General features: G+C 40.5%; 1 protein-coding gene across 1 annotated transcript in view; it reads right to left on the minus strand.

The window, feature by feature from the left end:
* The window catches only part of LOC119198931 (transmembrane channel-like protein 3), a 46,928-nt gene extending 26,505 nt beyond the window's left edge, over positions 1–20,423 (minus strand). The window contains exons 1-6 of the mRNA XM_037456546.2: positions 20,253–20,423; positions 15,003–15,149; positions 13,271–13,346; positions 9,035–9,116; positions 5,599–5,705; positions 1,005–1,103 (exon numbers count right to left, since the gene is read on the minus strand). Coding sequence (XP_037312443.2) covers positions 1,005–1,103; positions 5,599–5,705; positions 9,035–9,116; positions 13,271–13,346; positions 15,003–15,149; positions 20,253–20,374 — 633 coding nt within the window. The 5' untranslated portion in view covers positions 20,375–20,423. The remainder of the gene's footprint in view (positions 1–1,004; positions 1,104–5,598; positions 5,706–9,034; positions 9,117–13,270; positions 13,347–15,002; positions 15,150–20,252) is intronic.
* Between the last annotated feature and the right edge of the window lie 233 nt (positions 20,424–20,656).

Here is a 20,656-nt window from a genome sequence, read left to right on the forward strand (position 1 = left end):
ACATTGCCACCAGGCTTGTGCAATGCGGTCGGGTTTGAGAAAAGCCGTCCAGAGGAATCAACAGTAGTTCAGGTTGAAAGACAGGCGGATCGTTGTTGTTTTATGTGAGATTTTAGCTTAGTTGTGTTGCCTATTTTTGGTGCTACTGTTTATTAAGGCACCGGCTCGTTCACATTGATAGGCTCTCCTCTCTCATTCTGCTTGAAGCCAAAATGTTTCCGGTTCGGCTGTAGATGTGACAAAAAAGAACATATAACATAACATGGTGGGTTCACTGGTCCTCCAGTCCGTATCTGTGTGTGAGCTGCCTAAGCCCCGCCTCCACTTTCCACAAGGAAAAAGCACAGAGGCAGCACGATCAACTTAAATGTTGGTGACGTTTATTTATATGTAAAATGAATATCGCAGCACCAAAAATTATTGCAGGCGATTTCAGAGAGTGTGCGATAAGTCAATTTATCACATATTGCGACATGTCTATGGCTAATGAAACCTTGATATTTCTATTATTGTTGGTCAGCTGTTGGTGCGAAAATTACAGTTGATGAAATTAAAATCACACACCCCCCCACCCCCCTCTTAAAAAAACGGATTTGCATGATTCACACAAGTCACCCAAACTGAGGCCAAAAAGCGCCCTGCATCAATGGGTTGAGAGGAGTAGCAATGTCATAACAGAGAGTAGCCCGGGCTCAGCAAGATAAAGTCAATGTATCACTGTGTCTAATGCGCCACCTGTACAAGGTCAAATGAATGCAGTCATAATAATGACATGATTTGGGAAATTCTGTATCAATTTTTGGCAGGTAGTTTAAAAAGACCATGGGGCTGGATGTGGGCCGCGAGTCGTAGTTTTCCCACCCCTGCTGTGGTGTTATGTCAGTATAGAAGGCGAGGTGGCCTTGCAGTATAGGTCGGGGAGGCAGTAAAGTCATGCTCGAACAGTGGTTCATTGTGTTTGTAATGTGCTATCGACAGAACAGTAAAAAGAAAGAGAGGCTAACCCCGAGAGACCAGATGGTGTCCAAGTCCTGGGCTGAAGCCTGATGCTCCTTGGGGATGGTTTTACTCCTCGTTGTCCCAAACGGAGCTCCTGCCAGCAGCTAGTATATACAAACACAGACCAATGCATTTTGAAATTAATACAGATATTACCAACCAACGGCTCTAAAATCCCAACTGACTGTATCTGGTACGGTAAAAAGAACGGCTGAAGAATAAACTGTAATGTATCAATAACTGCCAATGTGCTCATTCTGTTATTACATTTCTGGTGAAACCAACAATGCATGGTCTGGCTACTCAAGCTCTGTATTTAACACACAGCAATGACATTTATATTAGCATTCTCAACTCAATCTTGAAAAGAAGAAGTCTAGGCTCCATAACTACATTTTTGATGATTGGCTTTGGCATACACATTTATTTTATAACCAATGAAGGTTTGTCCCAACAAGGAGAGGCAGATGATAAAAACCTGCATTGGGAATGATAGCATTGGTAGTATGTGGAAAAATTGATTTTGTCTGCATGTCGGTGAGAAAGATAATTCCAGCTGCATTTTGATGCTGAGTAATGATATGAAGCAATTTGTTTATGTATATGCCATATGTTAGCTATCTGGAGAGTTATAACCAGTGGCAGCTGGTCCATAGAGGGCAATGGGGCGTGGTCCCACCATGAGCGACGGAGAAAAAATATATACATATTCATTTTTTGTTGTTTATTATATTAAAAATAAATTTTTCAAATGTGTATTTTTGAAACATGGATTATATACGCGGTAATATTTCTAAATTAAGATATCTGCGCAAAATATGTGCTTTTTTATGCGCTTGTCTGCATGTCTCGAGCTGGGCTCGGGCCGGGTCCAAGAAGCAGTTAGCCAATCACATTTGGGCATAGCCTAAGCTGCGCTCTCGTCAGGGCGAGTCTCTGACGCGCCGTTTAACAACATAACAGGAGCGACCACCGGAAGTGTCCGTCCAAGAAGACCCGACCCGAACTTAAGTACTTTGCCGGAAGAATTAGAGGTAATACAGCTGTATTCTTTGTTATATTCTAGTTAGTAATAAATACTTAATCACAAAGCGAGTTCAAGATACTTTTGATTCTCACAAGAGCATGTGTGGGTCTGCGTCTTGTGTCGATGGACTCGTTTCAATTCATGGTTCCGAAAGGCTTGCGCGTGTTGCAAAGCAATTCACCGCCAGAACACTAGGTGGAGTAACGTTTTTTGTTGACGAGAACCTAGAGAGTGACGTCTTTGTGTATGGGAAACATTGGTTTGTTTATTTGTTGGAATGCATTGGTGCATTCGAAGTATTGTTCTTCGAATCTTTATTCTACTTATTCTATTTCTTCCGCCGCACCTGTCAACTCCTTCACACTTTCAGCTATTAAGACCATTCAAATATTAAAATGTTCAGCTTCTTCAGGGGAGGGGGGCTATGACTCAAAATCATCCACCTTTTTAACATGTTTCCAATGGATTAAATTTTCAAATTGTCTCAAAACTTCAACTTTCAACTTTTTCAGCTTTTCCAATCTTTCAGCTAGAGACACCATTTAAACTTTAAAATCCACAAGTGTTACGGCCGTCGGACACCACCCTTAACATAAAGGAGAGACGCACATAAACCAGCGTGCATCAAACTTCATCTAGGGGTATTTTATTAAAAATAATACATATTAACGGTAGTTTACTAATGACCCAAAACAAATCAATAGGTGCGGAACGTTCTCCACTGCCGGGTTGGCGGCTGAACGGCAATCTTAATTGTCACAAGCACGTTCGGGCTGCGATTCTCGAGGATTCCCCCATGCAAATTGTCCAGGAAGCCTTTTGTAGCCCCGACACAGGCTCCGCTCATGTGTGGCTCATCTGTAAATCAACACACACACACACACACAGTGCGTGCACTCGAATGCATGTAGTAACAAGCACCAGAGCTGGGGGACGTAACAACAAGTCTTAACAATTTCATAAAAAACAGCTTGTTGATATCTATTATACTGTTTTCATAATCACCAATTATTTTTCATTAGTTTTGGGGTCCTATTCGAAGTTAGAGTGTGTGGTAGAGTGCGAACAAAGTCAGAAAACAACAGAAGGTACATGTTTTGTAAACTGCTATATGAGCAGTTTTAAAACAATAGAGACATGAACGCTACACTCATGCATTACATTACATTACATTACATGTCATTTAGCTGACGCTTTTATCCAAAGCGACGTACAATAAGTGCATTTCCATAAGTTCCATAAGTCAAAGTCATGCGTTCGGTAGAGTCTTGTGTCTCTCAAAATCCCATTATTTTTTGGCTACCCCAAAGAGTTTTGCCCCAGAAAGCATTTGTTTGAGGTGTGGTTCTCGGTAACTCACTATCTGTCTGCCCCTGTGTGCTCGTTAGTGGCCGCGCACCTTGCTCCGTTGTTACGGCAACTAGCTGGGGCTCTTTCTGTGACTCACAGCTGATCCTTATTAGCTGATTAGTGCAGCCTGACATGACCTCCTTCTCTCCACCTTCTCTCATCATTTCAACACAACCCCACATGGAGGGAATTCTTACTGTAATGTTTGATGAGGCCTCTCACCCAATACCATCATTTCAAAATAAAAGCTGTAATGATTATCTGTAATTTAACCATGAAGCCTAGGATAAAGCTGTTTCGTTGAATAGTGATTGCTCTTTCAAATAGTACTACAACCACAACTAATATTTCTTGTACATCTAGTAGTACTTCTAGTATTTCAACTGGTATTATTACTAAATTACTTTTACTACTACTAATATTACTAGTACTACTAGTATTTCAACCCCCATGGAGGGAATTCTTACTGTAATGTTTGATGAGGCCTAATAATATTTCTGTCTCTCAACCCCTCCACCCACTCACCAAATACCATCATTTCAAAATAAAAGCTGCAATGATTATCTGTAATTAACCATGAAGCTTAGGATGAAGCTGTTTCGTTGAATACTTATTGCTCTTTCAAATAGTACTACAACCACTACTAATATTTCTAGTACTTCTTGTAGTACTTCTAGTATTTCAACTGGTATTATTACTAAAATGACTTTTACTACTATTATATTTTCTAATTCTCAGCTTTTCCTATTTCTTTTCTTTCAGCAACGTTTAAATTAATTTCAGCTTTTATTATTTCTGGGTTTTCAAATTCATAGACGCTTCTCCTATTTCTGTTTTTTGCAATTCTTTCAAGTTCATTTCAGCTTTTCACATTTCTGTATTTTCAGCAAAAGAAATGTATTTCAGCTTTTTCTATTCTTTCAGCAATGTTTAGAATAATTTCAGCTTCTTTCATTTCTGTACTTTAAGCAACATTTTATTTAATAATATAATAATATAATTTATTTATTTAATTTCAGCTTTCTGCATTCCAATGCATTTTCAGCAGGAAATGCAATTTCTAGTTATTTATCAGAGACTTTATAGCTCTGTGCATCACCACTGCTGCTTTTCATCGCATTTTTTTCGCGGACATACTTGTATTCTGTATTTTGTACAGAATATTTGTATTTTGCTGCGCAACTTTTTTCACTCCTCGCCAAACGGGGAGATCTGCGTCCACTACAAGGTCGCCATCCGTGCGTCCGTATAGGCCACCAATGACGGGTTATATCAGTGGTCATATTTACGGATTTTTTCTGGCAAAAACTCTTCAAACAGATTGATTATCTCGTAAAAAATCTTCATTTTAATAATGGCGGAATAATGCTATGAAACCAGAAATGTGAGACTCCTGAAAGGATGTAGTTAGCAGACCAATCACAGCCTTGCGGCCTGCGTGAGCTTGCGTAGATTTTGACGCAAGTTTAGAATGGGTCAACACGCAAGCACACAAGAGGGGCTGAAAACGCAGCAAGGGGGTCTTGCGTCAGCATAAACTAGGCTTAAATCCACAAATTTCCACCACACAGGTTCAAAACTCAAGACACACTTTTTTAGACTCTACCTTGACTAAAACACTAGCAAAACAATATACTACCGTAGCACTAACAAATGATAGCACTAAAATTGTACTTATAATGGCACTTTTCCTTTTTTAACATGTTTTGAAACTGCTTATTTGATGAAAAATGTACTTTCTTGTTACTTGTTCTTCTGAGTTTGTATCTCTATGTGGAAATGCACTTATTGTACGTCGCTTTGGATAAAAGCGTCAGCTAAATGACATGTAATGTAATGTCTAGGGATGCAATGTTGACAGATTTAGTGAGGGCAGGCCAAGTTATTTAAAGTTATGTATCTTGACAAATTAATCCACACTAGTTCACATATGCCATTTGTCAATTATATGGAGAGTTATAAACACATTACAATAGAAGAAAATACAAATCGAAGTGTTTGAACTCATTAATTAATAAAAAAAAAAGGGAACGTTCATGGTTGTTTTTGGAAGAGTAGTGTCTGGCTAATTGGAATATTGTAGAGGATTCATCATCAGATTTGCTTCCTTTGCCCACATGTTATTATATTTCCGGTTTATAGTACAATTCTGTCTATCAAATGGTATTCAGTATTGTTCAATATATGAAAGTTGTTGAATAGACAGTGAGATGATTGCTGACCTCTGGTAGGACGATAAAGGCTCCAGTCATGATCGTGAGGACGATGTTGATCCCAAACAACCATCGGAGGAAGATGAAGTAGGAGGCCACGCCCGACCCAAAGTGACCTCAACAAGACACAAGAAACATCTGACTGAGCCGTTGACATGTTGCATGGTCCCTCATTTTGCTACATATTTCAGTTCCTTGAAGAAAAAAAATGAATTAAGGTCTAGTTGAGTCAAGAACTGTAATGTTCTGTTAACTGCCATTACATGCCGTGGCAAATGGAGAAAAGAGGGCGCTAAACCTTCTACCTGTCTCTTCTACATCCCAATCCTAACCCAGGTGCTTAAAATAAAGTTTTACCTTTAGTTAGCACGTTACTGGATATGACCAATCTGTCTTTTATCAAACAGGACATGTACCACAGTCCTTCAATGTAGCTCAAATCAAACCTCTTCTTAAACAACTCACCGGCAGTCGGGCTCATTAATGGAGGCCGGGTCCCCCACTGACTGACTATCACATCCCTCTTTTCCCACCGGTCACTCCCTTCACACTCACATACACTTGTCACTTTCACATAGGCTCACAATACAGTTTAGAGAATGGTTATCTGTTCGCCAGTGCACTTTATTTTTGTATTGTTTATTTTTATGCTATATCCCCTAGCCTATAGCCTACATTATATACAATAGATTCAAATTGGTAAATTGAACATGCTGTTCTTTGTCTTGTTGTCCATTGTCCCACTGTGTTACTGTCCAATGTTATGCACCAACCACCATGTCAGCGCGCAGAGAGCAGCCTGTCATCAGCAAGTATTCTGTGAAATGACCAGCTGGTCTTCACGTCTTTGTAGCGGTTATGCATGAGTTACAGCTGTATTGGCAGACTTTTGATTCATGACTTCAACAGAACTTTAACGTTTCGTCTGTATCCACAGTGTGCAGGTGTGTTTTACTGTCTATCATTGTGCAATAAAACTAACAATGTTTTAAATTACAAATGAAGAGTCCCAGACCGCCATCGAGACTCTAAACCGGCAGCAGGCCTTCAGCTTCAGAAAAGCATTGAATTGTAATAATAGTAAATAAATATTTCCCAAACATGAATGATAATACTGCTTGCTTGTTTGACAATGTAAGAGTTGATAACAGAGGGTTATCATGAGCCCAGAGCGCCTTCGAATTCAGCGCTCACGTGATAGTCTCTATGGATGGAATTGCTCTGATATCCAGCAACACTGTCAAGAACCTTGTGGTTCTCGTCGACCAAGATATGTCCTTCAACTCTTATATAAAGAAGACTTCAAGGACTGCATTTTTTCATCTACGTAATATATAAAAAATCAGGAACTTCTTGTGTCAAAGTGATGCAGAAAAAATAGTTCATGCATTTGTTACTTCTAGACTGGATTACTGTAATTCTTTGATATCAGGCTGCTCTTGTAAATCGCTTAAACCTCTCCAGTTTATTCAGAATGCTGCAGCATGTGTATTAACAAGAACTAAGAAATGGGATCATATAACTCCCGTATTATCTTCTCTGCACTGGCTAAATCAAGAATAGAATTTAAGGTACTTCTCCTCACCTACAAGGCACTTGCTGGTAAGGCACCGTCTTATCTTAAAGAGCTTGTTACACTGTATTGCCATACAAGACAGCTACGCTCCATAGATGCTGGGTTAGTTTGTGGTTCCTATAGTTTTAAAAAGTAGGATGGGGGCCAGAGCCTTCAGTTATCAAGCTCCTCTTTTGTGGAATCAGCCTCCACTTTCGGTGGCAGATTTGGTCAGCTCATTTAAGATGAAGCTTAAAACGTTCCTCTTTGATATCGCGTAAAGTTAGGGCTGGCTCAGGTTAGCTTGGACCAGCCCTTAGTTAAGCTGCTATAGGCCTAGACTGCGGGGGGACTTCTTAGGACACACTAAGCCCCTCTCACTCTCTCCTTCCACAATACTCCACGTTTTATTAATGTACATCACTAATTCAGCTTCTTTCTGAGAGTTTTTTGTGTATTCTCGCCTAGCAGGTCGCCGTAGATCATAGTTCTGTCTGGACCCTGGTCTTGACACTTGACGCTGCAGCCATCATCATCATCATCATCAGTATTTTAAATATGATTAATATTACTGTCATCATAAGCCAATATTACCCTTTCCTAAAGTCTTTTCTCTACCTCCCCACAGAAGCTTCTGTGGGTTAGGGTTAGGGGGGTTCTATCTGATGGTCGTGCTGTACACTTGTTCTGCTATTTGCAATTATTTGTATAATTTCTGTTAGAGGAATTGAATGTACTATTGTACATCTTTTAAATTGTTTATTCTGTACACATGACATCCATTGCAGTCTGTCCATCCCTCCTCTGATGTTCTCCCTAAGGTTTCTTCCCTTTTTTCCCCTTTGAAGGGTTTTTCATTTTTTGGGGAGTTTTTTCCATGCCGATGTGAGGGTTTCGGGACAGAGGATGTTGCATGTGTACAGACTGTAAAGCCCTCTGAGGCAAATTTGTAATTTGCGATTTTGGGCTATACAAATTGAAATGAATTGAATTGAATCTATAGCAGGGGTGCCCAATAGGTCAATGGACCACTCGATCCCGAAGACAGTACCAGTCGATCACATGGCATCGATAAAAAAATGACGTCATGTAACCGTGGGAGATGACCGAAACTAATGCTAATACTAATTAGGTATACTTGCTTACTAACGGACACATTTCATTTCATTCCAAAGCAACCCAGGCAGACTGCAGTAAGATAATGACCAAAAACATGCGGGGGGCTTGTGATGGTTTCTTCCATCTGACAGATGAGAGGTGTATTATATACATACAATACTATGAGATGAATCACTTAAAGTAGACACAGATGAGGTTAAGGTAGAGTTGAAATTGAATTTATAGTGATATTTGTGCATTTAATTGGAAGTGAGTTACCACACCTGTTATCATCCTCTTGAAGTTTGAGTAACATGAAGACAATATGCAGGTGTGGAATGTGGAACGTAGCACCATCCATTCAAATATATAATTATTGTTGCTGTATCAAACCTTCTCTGTACTTTATGGAACCTTTATGAAGCTAATTCTGTGACGTGAGTCTACTCTACCGAGTCTATTGTTGAAGTTCTAGATATTAAGAAACAACCTCTGTGTCTCTCCCCCTCATACAGGGGATCTGTATATTAGAGCAGTCTGACACATGACTTGGACCTATCCAGTCCTCTCAGACCATCTTGCAAATCCTCCATAGTCACTCACTCCCCTGAAAACTGTTCCTGAACCGATGAGAGGGTTCCGGGACACAGGATGTCGTGTCTGTTAAGATTGTTAAACCTAGAGGCAAGTTTTTCACTTGTGATTTGGACAAAATGATAAATTGAATTGAATATAAAACAAAAATATGTATCATTACTGGTATTTATTCTGTAGAAGAAACACATGACTCACTTTCAATTTTCTTGATCCTCACCTCCCAGGGAATGAACAGAACCAGAATGTTGTAAAGCACACGTGAAAGTTTCTTCAGCAGCTGCAGAAAGAGAAACCAGTATTAAGAGCACTTGAAATACACTCCTGACTTACCGAGGCGAATAACACACAGCAATTTTGAGGATGCAAAAATTATGAAAGCAATGGTCTCATATAATAATAATAAATTGGATTTATATAGCGCTTTATAGTAGTCTCTTTGACGTTATATCACCATCACTTGTTTTTGTAGTACTTGGTCTTCCATAATAACTTAACAGTTGTAACAATATCTTCAATCTTCATAGTATATGTCTGTAAAAGGTCAGTGCTAAGCTACAGTGGAGAGATGTGTGGGAGGCATTAACAGAGACATTGAGGTGTCAGCAGGCACCTCGTCTTATGGCTTTGGAAGTGTTCTTCTCCAAATTTGCAGTTGCTTACTCCAATGGAACAGCGATACGCACAGGTGGAGGCTATGGGTCTCACATGGACCTGTGAATTGGTTCTGGAATTACCTGATAGGGACACATTTCTGCCTGGAAACCATAAACCTCTCATCAAACTGCTTGGAACACAAGCACTGGATGTCCTTCCGCAAGAATCCAGCGCTTCAGGATGAGACTAATGCTCATACACTATGGTGCATATGCCTGGAAAGTCACTTTCAACGGAGGACACACTGTCAAGCTCTCTTAAGGAATCACGCATGTAAACAGAAGAGCATGAGGTGATGGAGAGCACATTTAGGTGGACTGTGTGATGCCAGCCTATTCCACATAGACGGAAAATCTAAAGGTGCAGCTAAAAGATGGCCGCGTCTGCTCACGAGTCATGGCACTGTGCACAGAAGGCATGAACCTTTGCCAACAAGCCACTGGCAAGAACAAGCTACACTCACAGTGAATGATGGCTTACTGTTGAAGGACACACTGCTCATTATACCTGTAGCATTCCCGGCTGAATAATGGTTGGGAGTCTTAAAATTATGTTTTTTTTAACACACCTGGCAAACTAAGAGAAAAATAAATATAACCACTGATTAGCATCTTAGACAGAACAATGTTCATTAAACCCAGATATTTTCTGTTTCTGTGGGTTTTTTCCTTGTGTACTCTGTCCTCCTTTTCACTGTCCATGTTATGGCCGTTGGGTTAAATGGTGACTCTTAGGCTCTGTGACCACTGTTGTGTCTCTTCCCCCTATTCTGTGTGTGTGTAACTGGCTCCGGCCTTCATCACTGGCCGCATCTCCACACCTGCTGGCAATAAACACTTGTGAGCCCTGGGTTCACTCCACCCATCACCAGATTATTTCTTCATCTCAGTGGTAGTTGAATTTTAGACGCTCTACGTTTTACCTGACCTAACATGTTTGTACTTTATGAGCATTGCGCTTTATATGTCTAACTTCTCCTTCCTGGGCCTCGGACTTCCTTGCCGTAAACCAGCCAGCGCCACTCACACCGCCTTCCTGCATTCCCTCTGCAACTCCACCGGACATTCCCCACTCCCACTCCTCCTGCAAACCATCCTCCATTAAAAAAACATAATCACCTGCTGTCCGCTCTTGGGTCCGAGCTTAACCGACCCTAACAGTAGGTGTGTGAATGTGAGAGTGAATGGTTGTGGTCCCACCTTGAGCAAAGAAAATGTATGTAGGCAATGTATGTCTGCATGTGGCGGGTCCAAGAAACAGTTTAGCCAATCACGGATAAAGATAAATGAGTGACATATTATTTCAGCATCCTAAAATTCATTAAGCTTTAGGCTAGCCCTTCGCCGCCCTACGCTGCCCTATCGTCAGGGCGAGTTTCGCGATGCAGCGTTTTAACAACATAACAAGAGCGACCACGAGCAGTGTCCTTCCAAGAAGACCCAACCCGAACTCGGTACATTCTCTCCTCCAAGACCCGTTTGAGAGAAGAACTTGGCTGGAGAAACTGGACGGTAAAACAGCTGGACCGAGATCAGCCTGAGCTCACAGACAACGGACTGGCATAAAAGGGAAGCCGCACTTCTGTAGAGATGCTACACTGGAAGGTTTAGCTAGCTAGGTAGCTATGTGCTAACACCGTGTTTAGCTTTCCATGCTCACTTTTTATATCAACAGGGACAGAATCCAGCATGGACAGATACGGGAGTAAGAGACATGAAGCACTTTTCGGAAGAAAAAGAAAACCATAGAGAACACCGGCACAGGAATAACGCCATTACGGTAATCTCTAGTATAGACGCGCACCGTAGAATAACGTGCAGGCTTGGCTGTGTTGTTGGAGGTGGAGGCTGGTTGCCCGCAGCGACAACTCTGTCAAGTTACTGTGTTAAAGTAACATCGCTACGCAGCTGCGATGCACAAAGGACTACCGCGAGGACCAGGACGTGCACACAACCACATTTTCTCCAAAATAATTCATTGTCTGATGTTTTGTGGGGCTTTTGAGTTGGTCTTTCCTCAACACACTTTATAATAGTTATGATATGGTATATATCATATTCAGTATATTGTTTTATATAAATATATAGTTATATAAATATTCATTAGTATACTAAAATGTATGAGTAAGATGTCCCCTATTATGTTAAACTGTTATGTGTGCAAGTAATAATGTGTGTTTGATACCCTTTTTCTGCATTGAATCTGTCACGGTGTGGGTGTGTGTCCTATTTTATTTTGTTCCTTCCTCGTGTGTCCCTGGCTTAGCTTCACTTCCTGCCCGTGTCCCCCCCTGTGATTGTCTGCCGTGTCCCTGATTGTTTCCACACAGGTGTTCAAACACCTGCACCTTCCCAGTGCATTTAAGTCATGTGTTTTTTGTTCTCTGTCAAGTCATTGAATGTCTTTCCCATGACTTCTCCGTCCTTGGTTGCGTTTTGTCTTAGGCATTTCGATTTTGGTACTTCAATAAAGTTGTTTTTGTTAACTCTGCACTTGAGTCCTGCTTCTGCCTACCCGTCATGACAGAATCATACTTGGATGTTTACTGAAACCGATTGGCTAGCCCTACCAAAAAAAATCAACATAAAGAGTGGATGTAAAGCTCTAGATGTGATGGGGGAAAAAAATCTGAATATAATGATGTCAGCTGGACTAAACATTATCATTTTCAATTACCTGGGAAATAAATGAGTAATTATCAGACTTCTAATGCAGCCTGAAGATTTTAATTAAGCACAGCTTTTACAACAGGCTATAAATTCACTCATCCTGCCTTGCTACAGCTGCAAAGGGGATATGATTACATAAAATACAGACGGACACTGTAGATAAAGTTACCCACAGCATGTGTGTTGAGCTCACATGAGGCGGCCCGCACAATGGAAACCGCAGTGCAGTAAAACAACAGAAAAAGCTCCTGTCAGCATAGGGTTACTAAAGGTGCTCTCAGTAACAACGTGGATGAAAGAGGATGTTAACTCAGCCAGAACAAAGACATAACCATCGTTACGCCAATGTTTGTACTTTGTGTGTTGACGACGCAAAAACTAAGTCTACAATTTTAATATTTTTAATAATAGAGGCATTAAATCATGGTTTTAAAGAAAAGCAGCATTGAACACGCACCTAGCAATCCTGTGTGTATGTATTTATACGTTTACTTGTGGATGCATATTGTTGTTCTGTTTTCATTTTTGTTTTAATTGTGTTCTTTTATTTTTTCCCCTTTGTGTAGCCCACTGGGGGAAATGATCGCCACTAGAGGGCACTGTACTCTAAAGACAACTAGCGTGTGACGAAGTGAAGTGGACTTTGTCCTTTTTACCTCATTGACCTGTGGAGCAGTAAATGTACATTTAAATGGGTATGGAGAAGTCAGTAAATGTATTGTTTGATGTAAAATGTGCCGATTTTGCACCGATGTTTTCAGATGTTCAAGAGGGAGCTACAAGGCTAATGACGTTTGGACATTTTGACCATCCTACCTGAAGACTATGCATTCTGTTATGCATAAACTTAAATCAATAAAAAAACATCTATTAAACACGCTAGTCTCACGTCCATGTGGGTGCCTTGGTTTTCCCTTGATGATCAGTACCACAATGCTGTTGACAACTGGTTTCATGTGGGACACAAGTAGCAGTCTCCAGGGTCTTTAGACCAATCCCTCCTATCTGAACTCAGCTATTCATTTATTCTTATAGTGGACAAAAAGCTGTTCTTCATTCTTTACAAACTGGATTCAAAGCTGTGTGATCATATGAATGACATACATACATCAGCTCCTGCAGTCTGGTAGCCTCTGGTTCTGGTGAGACGGCCTTCATACTTCAGAACAATCTCTCTGGCCTGCCTGGGACACACAGACACACAGTTGGTAGTAGTTGGTAGAGTACTGAGGAACATGTTTTTATCCAAAACTCCATGTGTGGGATGCGGTTGTTATCGGTACGATAAACCTTTTTTTAAATGAATGATGTGGTGATGTCCTGCTAACGATGATAGTGGAGGAGTGAGGCTTGAGGGCAACTCCAATGTGAAAGTGAATTTTCAAAACACAGGGGGAAACATGCTGCAAATACATTCATCAGCCAACCAGTAGTAAAACCCAGATCCTTCTAAATCAGTAAAGCACCTAACTGGTTAAACTTAATTAAAATAAAGTGTAAAAACAATTGTTTAGCTTTATAGTTTACCAGAAGGAGGAAGCCGCTCATCCATCTGAGAGGGCAATGAGGCATGTATGGATCAATGGACACTCAACGTGCACTGTACTCTCGGAGGGAAAGAACCTAGAGTTTTTACAATTGTGGCATGGTTTTTATTTTTTGTAATATAATATTTTCAATATTTTATTTTTACGGTGAGGAGTGGTATAGGAGCAGGCGTTGCAGTGAGAGTAACCACAGACGCTCAGCCTGAGATTAAAGAGGTTGTAAAAGCGCAGACTTGCATCCCGGCCCTGATGACGGTAATAAAACCTCTGCAGTAATAACAAACTGCCCATATAAAACCTGTTATCCATGGCACATACTCAGCACATCTTGAGCTCTCCATCTACTCTGCGTTCCTCTCGTCTAATAACATTCAGTCAACTGTTAGAGCCTACACAGCTCTGTGTGTGATCACACAGCACTTATGGTAGAGCTTCTTTAGACATGTGGACATTCACAAGCGTTTGGGTACGTGGCAGAATGTTCACACACGTTCATCCATTTACCAAAGATGTGTTGCTGTACATGTTAACAAGGGATACTGCCTTTGTGAAAATCAAAGTATATTTGTAAGTTCAAATCTTGCTGCTCAATTTTTGCAAAAGTAATTCCATACCATTGTCTTATACAAATGACCATTCACGTATATGCTTGTATGTCTTCTGCCGTATCTCCCATCAAGCTCTGTGATTGCCAGTTGGACAAAGAAGTTAAATGGGAGGAACAAATGAATCAGCCAATTCATGGAGATAAATCCTTATTTAATGGGCTCATTTTAAACTTCAAAATTCTGTTCCATTATAGAATGTTTATAGTGTTGCCTGAATTGTGTTGTAGGGGATCTATTGAAATGCACAGAACGTTTTGCACTTGATGAAATGCCACGGAACATAATACATACAGCAACCGTTTTTGTCCAGCATTAAAGGGCACATTTGTAAGAGACAGGGTTGCTCTTTTGTCTCGTCCTACTCCAGTCAGCACAAAAGGTAAACTAATCTCATGCCAGAGATCAGTTAGATTGCTAGTATCTCTGGATGCATTTCAGTAACACAGAAGAATACACAGTCATTATACCTGTGGAGGTTTTGTTGGGTGAGCAGTGAGTCATTCTCTCTTTAAATAATAACATATATACAGAACTTTAATTGAGACAAGTAGCGTTTGTGCGTGTGCGTGTGTGTGTGTGTGTGTGTGTGTGTGTGTGTGTGTGTGTGTGTGCTAACGCAGAAGAGGAGGGCAAGAGTAAACTATCAGTCCACAGATAGAGACGGAACAATCACACTTCTGGGTACTTTAGAACTTTGAGCTTGCGTCTCATTGGCCAGGGTCTGGTCCGAATGTTGGCGATGATCTCCTTCTGATATTGAATGTTCTGGAACATCTCCTCTGGGTCATTACTTTCCACTCGCTCATCCTCTTTATCGTCTTCATCTGAGGAGCTACAAGAGAAGACACAGGGGAACGATGAAAAAGGGTCATGCCTGCTGACATTGTAAAGATAACTGAATAAAGGATATCATCTTAGTGACTGTTTTTGACTGTCCCTTGAGATCAGAAGAAACCAATTAGTTTATACTCACTGGGGACAGCTTCCTTAAGACAGCTATTCTAAGCAGGTCAATAGAAAACAGCAAAATATGTTCAAAAATATCCCATTTTACTGCTGCAAATAATATGAAACTGTTGAGCGTCTGAGCTGCAAAATATTGGCTGGCTAAATAATGAAATACTCTTCATGCCAGTGGGTGGCAGTAGGTAATAATGACCACGTGCATTTACTGTTTTTTAAGATTGAATATACACTAAAATCAAAAGAATCAGACAATTATCCAAACCTTTCACTCAAGGAGCAAAAGTCGGCCCAGATTCGTACCACAATGAGGACAAAGTCAGCCTCACACATTGCGAAACAATACACACAGTGATTTGTAAAACACTCACCCCACTTCTATACATTACACACTGAAGTGTTTTACAGTTTTTTCTGTTGGCTAAGGCAAATAACTATGGCAACTATTGACTTTTTTTGCAAAACTCTACATACAAAAAAGAAAAGCTTTCACCAAATCTGCAAAACGTTCTCTTGAAAAAGCTAATAAACCTTGCTTAACTCAAACATTCTTATAAATGGTATTTTCGTATCAAACAGTTACCACAAGCCATCACAATAATAAGCACACAATGCGCCAACTACACACTGACGGCACGAATAAAGAACACAAGGTAGGCTGTGTCAGTTTGAGGTCATACTTTTGTCATAGTTCTGTAAACATACAGGGATCTAAACGTCAAATATTGGTGTTTATTTACACACATCAAAACACAAAATAGTCATTTCACTGAGGAGAAAAATAGTAAAATCAGTCTACATTGTGTCGTCTCTCTGGGTCCGGCCACAAAATGTTGTCTACATCACATGCAATTCGCTCTAGTACAAGGCCCCATGGGAAAATATCTTCTGGAATGCCGTATCCATCCCTGACATGATGCCTCCTCCACTTCCTGTAACAGGGCTACACGTTGATGGGGCCAGCTGTGGACCAAAGCTAACATCGTCCCATATGATGACATATCTGGTCTGCTCCGGTCTGTGGACATCAGTGAGCATGTCATGTGTCCAGGAATGTAGTGCCGTGTGCAGTGTTCTATGGGCCCAGGGTTGCATGATGGTGAACTCTGGCTTATTAACAGTTTTTTTCAATTGCTTTTACTTTTTTTTTTGCAATACTGAAACCACACTTTCAAAACTCTTCACACAGTTTGCATTTCCTTCATTTTGGCTAAACAGTTAATCAAACCTACAAAACTCACTCAGACCAACAAAACCGGCCTCTCACAGTGAGACCATGTTCACAACATTTAGTGTATTTCATCAGATATCACCGCTCTTGGTCTCCCTCTCCTTTGTCCTCCACACACTCTCCCACGTATCTCTCCTCTTCTATGATCCTTATTTCCAAACAAAATCAGTTCCAAGCTGTCACCTTTTACTGAAACATGGTGATGAGACTAAAGCAGGACACCTGAGTCGGCTTTGAGCTGAAATATTGAAATATTTCAAAATAATTACTGCAAAAATGTTTGCAATTTGTCATCATTCTGATTTGAATGTGGTTTTATCAGTTTTGAAAGCAGTGTGTTAGCATATGAAAAAGCAGTTTTGTGGAGTATGAATGACCAAAGTGTTTGTGGATTTAGAAAAATATGGTGATTGAATGCATTTTGTCTGAAAGCCATGAAATATTATTCACAGTTACGTCGCTGATTGTGTAAAGAGTTTTAAAAATGTGGTTTGAGTATTGAACAATAATTCTTGTTTTTTATTGAAAAGAACTGTAGCATTCAGAAAAACTGTAAAACATGCAATTGCAGAGCACTGATTGTCAAATTACCAAACCATGTCCCAATTGGTTAAACGCAGCCTTCAGGGGCCCAAACACAACCAAACACAAGATTGCTTACAGTAAGCACTGTGAAATGCAGGAGGTGAGTTTATCTTTCTTCAACCAAAGGTGGAGAGTGACGGTGAGAGGGGCAATCCCAGAGGAGGAGGCCAGATCCAGCTAGATTTTATTTTTTGTCTAATCCATATAAACAGGAACTTGTTTCTTGTTGTGAATCTCCATGTTACGTAATATCTTAACACACTTGTCTTGTGTGGTGTCTATAGTGTATATATGTGTTTCACAAATCACTGTGTATTGTTTTACAAACATTGTGTTTATAGTGGTACAAATGTGGCCGATGTTTTGCACTTTCTTTGTGTAGTTCACTTACACTACTCCGATTGCTGAGAAGTAGAATTGCGTGTTTAAGGTTAACAGCCGTGTGTAACTGGTACAGAATAAAGTCATATGCAATGTGTGTGTCATATGGTAACTATATATAGTTTTGATCAATTTGTGTATAGTTTTTACGAGAATGTTTCATTTTGCAAAGCATCTGAAGTGTTTTGCTGATTGAGTTTGTGGTTGTGCTAAGTGTGTGTACTGTTTTGAATAACCAAACAAAACCATCAAAATCGTGCTTCAGCAAAGGTACACTGTAAAAAAGAGTTTAACGGTCAAATGACAAAAAAACATCAAATGAAAGTAAAATATCTTAACCCAAATAAGGTTACGTTACAGATTAACAGCTTTTCCTGTATTATTACGACCAATCATGGCAAAATGTTTCGGCTGCACTGCTTTTTTGAGGTTGTAACTTTCAAGCAATTCGTATTACATACCGTTTATCAGCTACTTTCAATGAGTAGTTTGCGGTAAGGTGTCTTGTTCAATTCAATTCATTTTATTTCGTATAGCCCAAAATTTGCCTCAGAGGGCTTTACAGTCTGTACACATGCAACATCCTCTGTCCCGAAACCCTCACATCGGCACAGGAAAAACTCCCCAAAAAATGAAAAAACCCTTCCATGGGGAAAAAAGGGAAGAAACCTTAGGGAGAAAGTCAGAGGAGGGATCCCTCTCCCAGGATGGACAGACTGCAATGGATGTCAAATTCAGGGGCACTACGACACATCTGGAGACTGGGGTAACCAGAGGACCCTCTCTAACTAGTGTGTCACGGTAACCCAGTGCCCTCATTTTGAAAGACTTGAAAGTTCTCATTCTTGCTTCTACTTTTTGTCTGGATCCAATGCATTTATTTCTGTGCCTTTACTCAGTGGGACATCGCTGAATGGGTGTGGCCAGAGGACCACCATGCCTGAAAGAGCAGTGCATACTGTGTAAGTATGCATTAGGTTTGACAGGCAGTAGCTGTAACCAATCGGAACAACAGTACTGCATAGCGTCTATCAGAAGTGAGGGAACATCACAACCATTCCACACGTTTCTGGTCATTACCTTACTCGGACAATTTGCACTGATTGGGGTCAGACAGGGTTGAATTTGAATGAAATTAAATGTCTCCGTTTTCTGTTTGCGGTCAACCACGCATGTGTGTGACGTGATTTTTTTTCAATGGCAAACAATCGACCGGCCCTGCCATAGGGGTCTACCGATGAAGGAGCTACAGAGGAGATACAGCTCAGAAGAATGTTATATTTATACTGTATAGTTTATATATTATTTTTTTGTGACGATTTATTTTGGAGAGAAGAAACGTCCAAATTCCATGTATGCAATCTTGATAAATGTTCAAATTGCTGGACATTGCTTTAGACATCTGGTGATTGGGATAATCACAATCAGTGCTGATCAATACTTTCTTCCCTTCCCTTGTCTATTGGATAATAAATAAAGAAGGAGATTTACAGGATGCATGCAGGGTAACATCTTAGACATACTATGCAGGCAAAGCCATGTAGGTCTTAATGCGGGTACAATCCCCGGAGTTATCTACAAGGGTGTGTCTCATAATAGAGTAACTGTGTCTTGTAGGGTGCTGGACTACAGATACAACCTTCTCTGCCTTCATGAAAACATATCATTCCAATTGGGCCTTTCCCCCCAGCTAAGCCGCTGCAGAGGAGAACGTCCCCTGATGGTGGCCAAAGAAATGTAAAGTATAACACCTGCAGCGTCGCATGTGGTGAAAGACAAAGAGACAGCAACCCCCAGACTGACGCAATATTTGCAATATAGTTCTTCCGTTGTCTTCTCTTATTTCTGCATGCAGAAATGTCCCTAATCATAATAAGAAGGCAATGAGAAGAAACCGGCAGAGAGCGGGCTCCAGCAGAAACAAACACCACCACACACTTTGTGAGACAGAAGGGAAGATTTAGAAAAATAATGTTTCAGTCAGTTAATACATCTTTTACGTTTAATACCATTTCGTGGACGTTGTTTCTTTTGCATTATCTTCTTCAAAGGGATTATAAATCCTGTGCAGCATCTACCAACGAGCACATCATTTGTGACTTAGACCTTTGAGAATTCTGTGTGTTTTCAATGCACTTTTTCAAATGGATTGTCCCTCCTTTTGGTATGCTTCTGTGATGCATGCTGTGTGCATTTTAGAAACAGTCTCTGTGAAGGAGGCCGCTGTTTTAGTGTCTGCAAATCATGAAAGAAATAAACAAATGATTTTCCTAACCTTAGTAACGTGCAATTATTCAAATGCATCACATGTAAAGGCAAAAGATTTCTCCAAACCCAAACAAGGTTTAAAATCTCTAATAGCTTGCGAAAACCTATATTCTCCATCATCACTAAGTGATTATCTAAAAAATAATGGTTGCTGTTACATAAATGATAAAGTAAGGAAATTTGCATTCTGTTGTGTCATTTCCTTCCATACATCTATCATATGTGCATTTAACAGAGTCAATCTCTTTCAGTGTGATTAATAGACTAAAAATTCCATTTTGTTAAGATGACCAACGGGTCAGAATGCCCTTGATGGCAGTTGAGGGAAACATAGCACACAGGAAACTCTTTGTAAATCTGTCTAATTATATAAGCTTCAGGAAGCATTTTGAGGCTCAACGAAATGCCGAAAGTCATATTGTGACAGAGAGAGAGAGAGAGAGGAAAACAGACAGGCTGGGAGAAAGCAAGCCAATTGACAACAAAGACTGAGGAGAGTAGACTGACCCTTGCTGGTGGTCCTGGTAGGCTGAATAAATCCTTCTGGAGTTCTTCCTGATGCTTTTGTGCCTCTTGGCTGCAGACAGAGACCTGATGCTGCCAGCTGAAGGCTCAGACACAGTACTCATGCTAGCTCCGTTCAGACTGGGTGTAGGGCAGGGGGCTCAGCTGACTGGTCCGAGGTGACTGTAGTGGAGCTGGAGCCCACTGGAACATCACACACTACACAAGTCAAGACTGAAGCGCACACACTCATCAGGCCAATCACAGCCCTGCTGACTGCTTAAAGGGACAGCACCTTTAATAGATTAGATTTCTGGTTACTTCAGTTCGACAAGGTATGGTTGTACATCAAAAGGAGCTCAGTTCTTACAATATGATTCCACCTAAAAACGAACAAATATTTACAG

This window comes from Pungitius pungitius, chromosome 4 (genome assembly GCF_949316345.1).
Source record: "Pungitius pungitius chromosome 4, fPunPun2.1, whole genome shotgun sequence".
In the NCBI taxonomy this organism is placed as follows: Eukaryota; Metazoa; Chordata; class Actinopteri; order Perciformes; family Gasterosteidae; genus Pungitius; species Pungitius pungitius.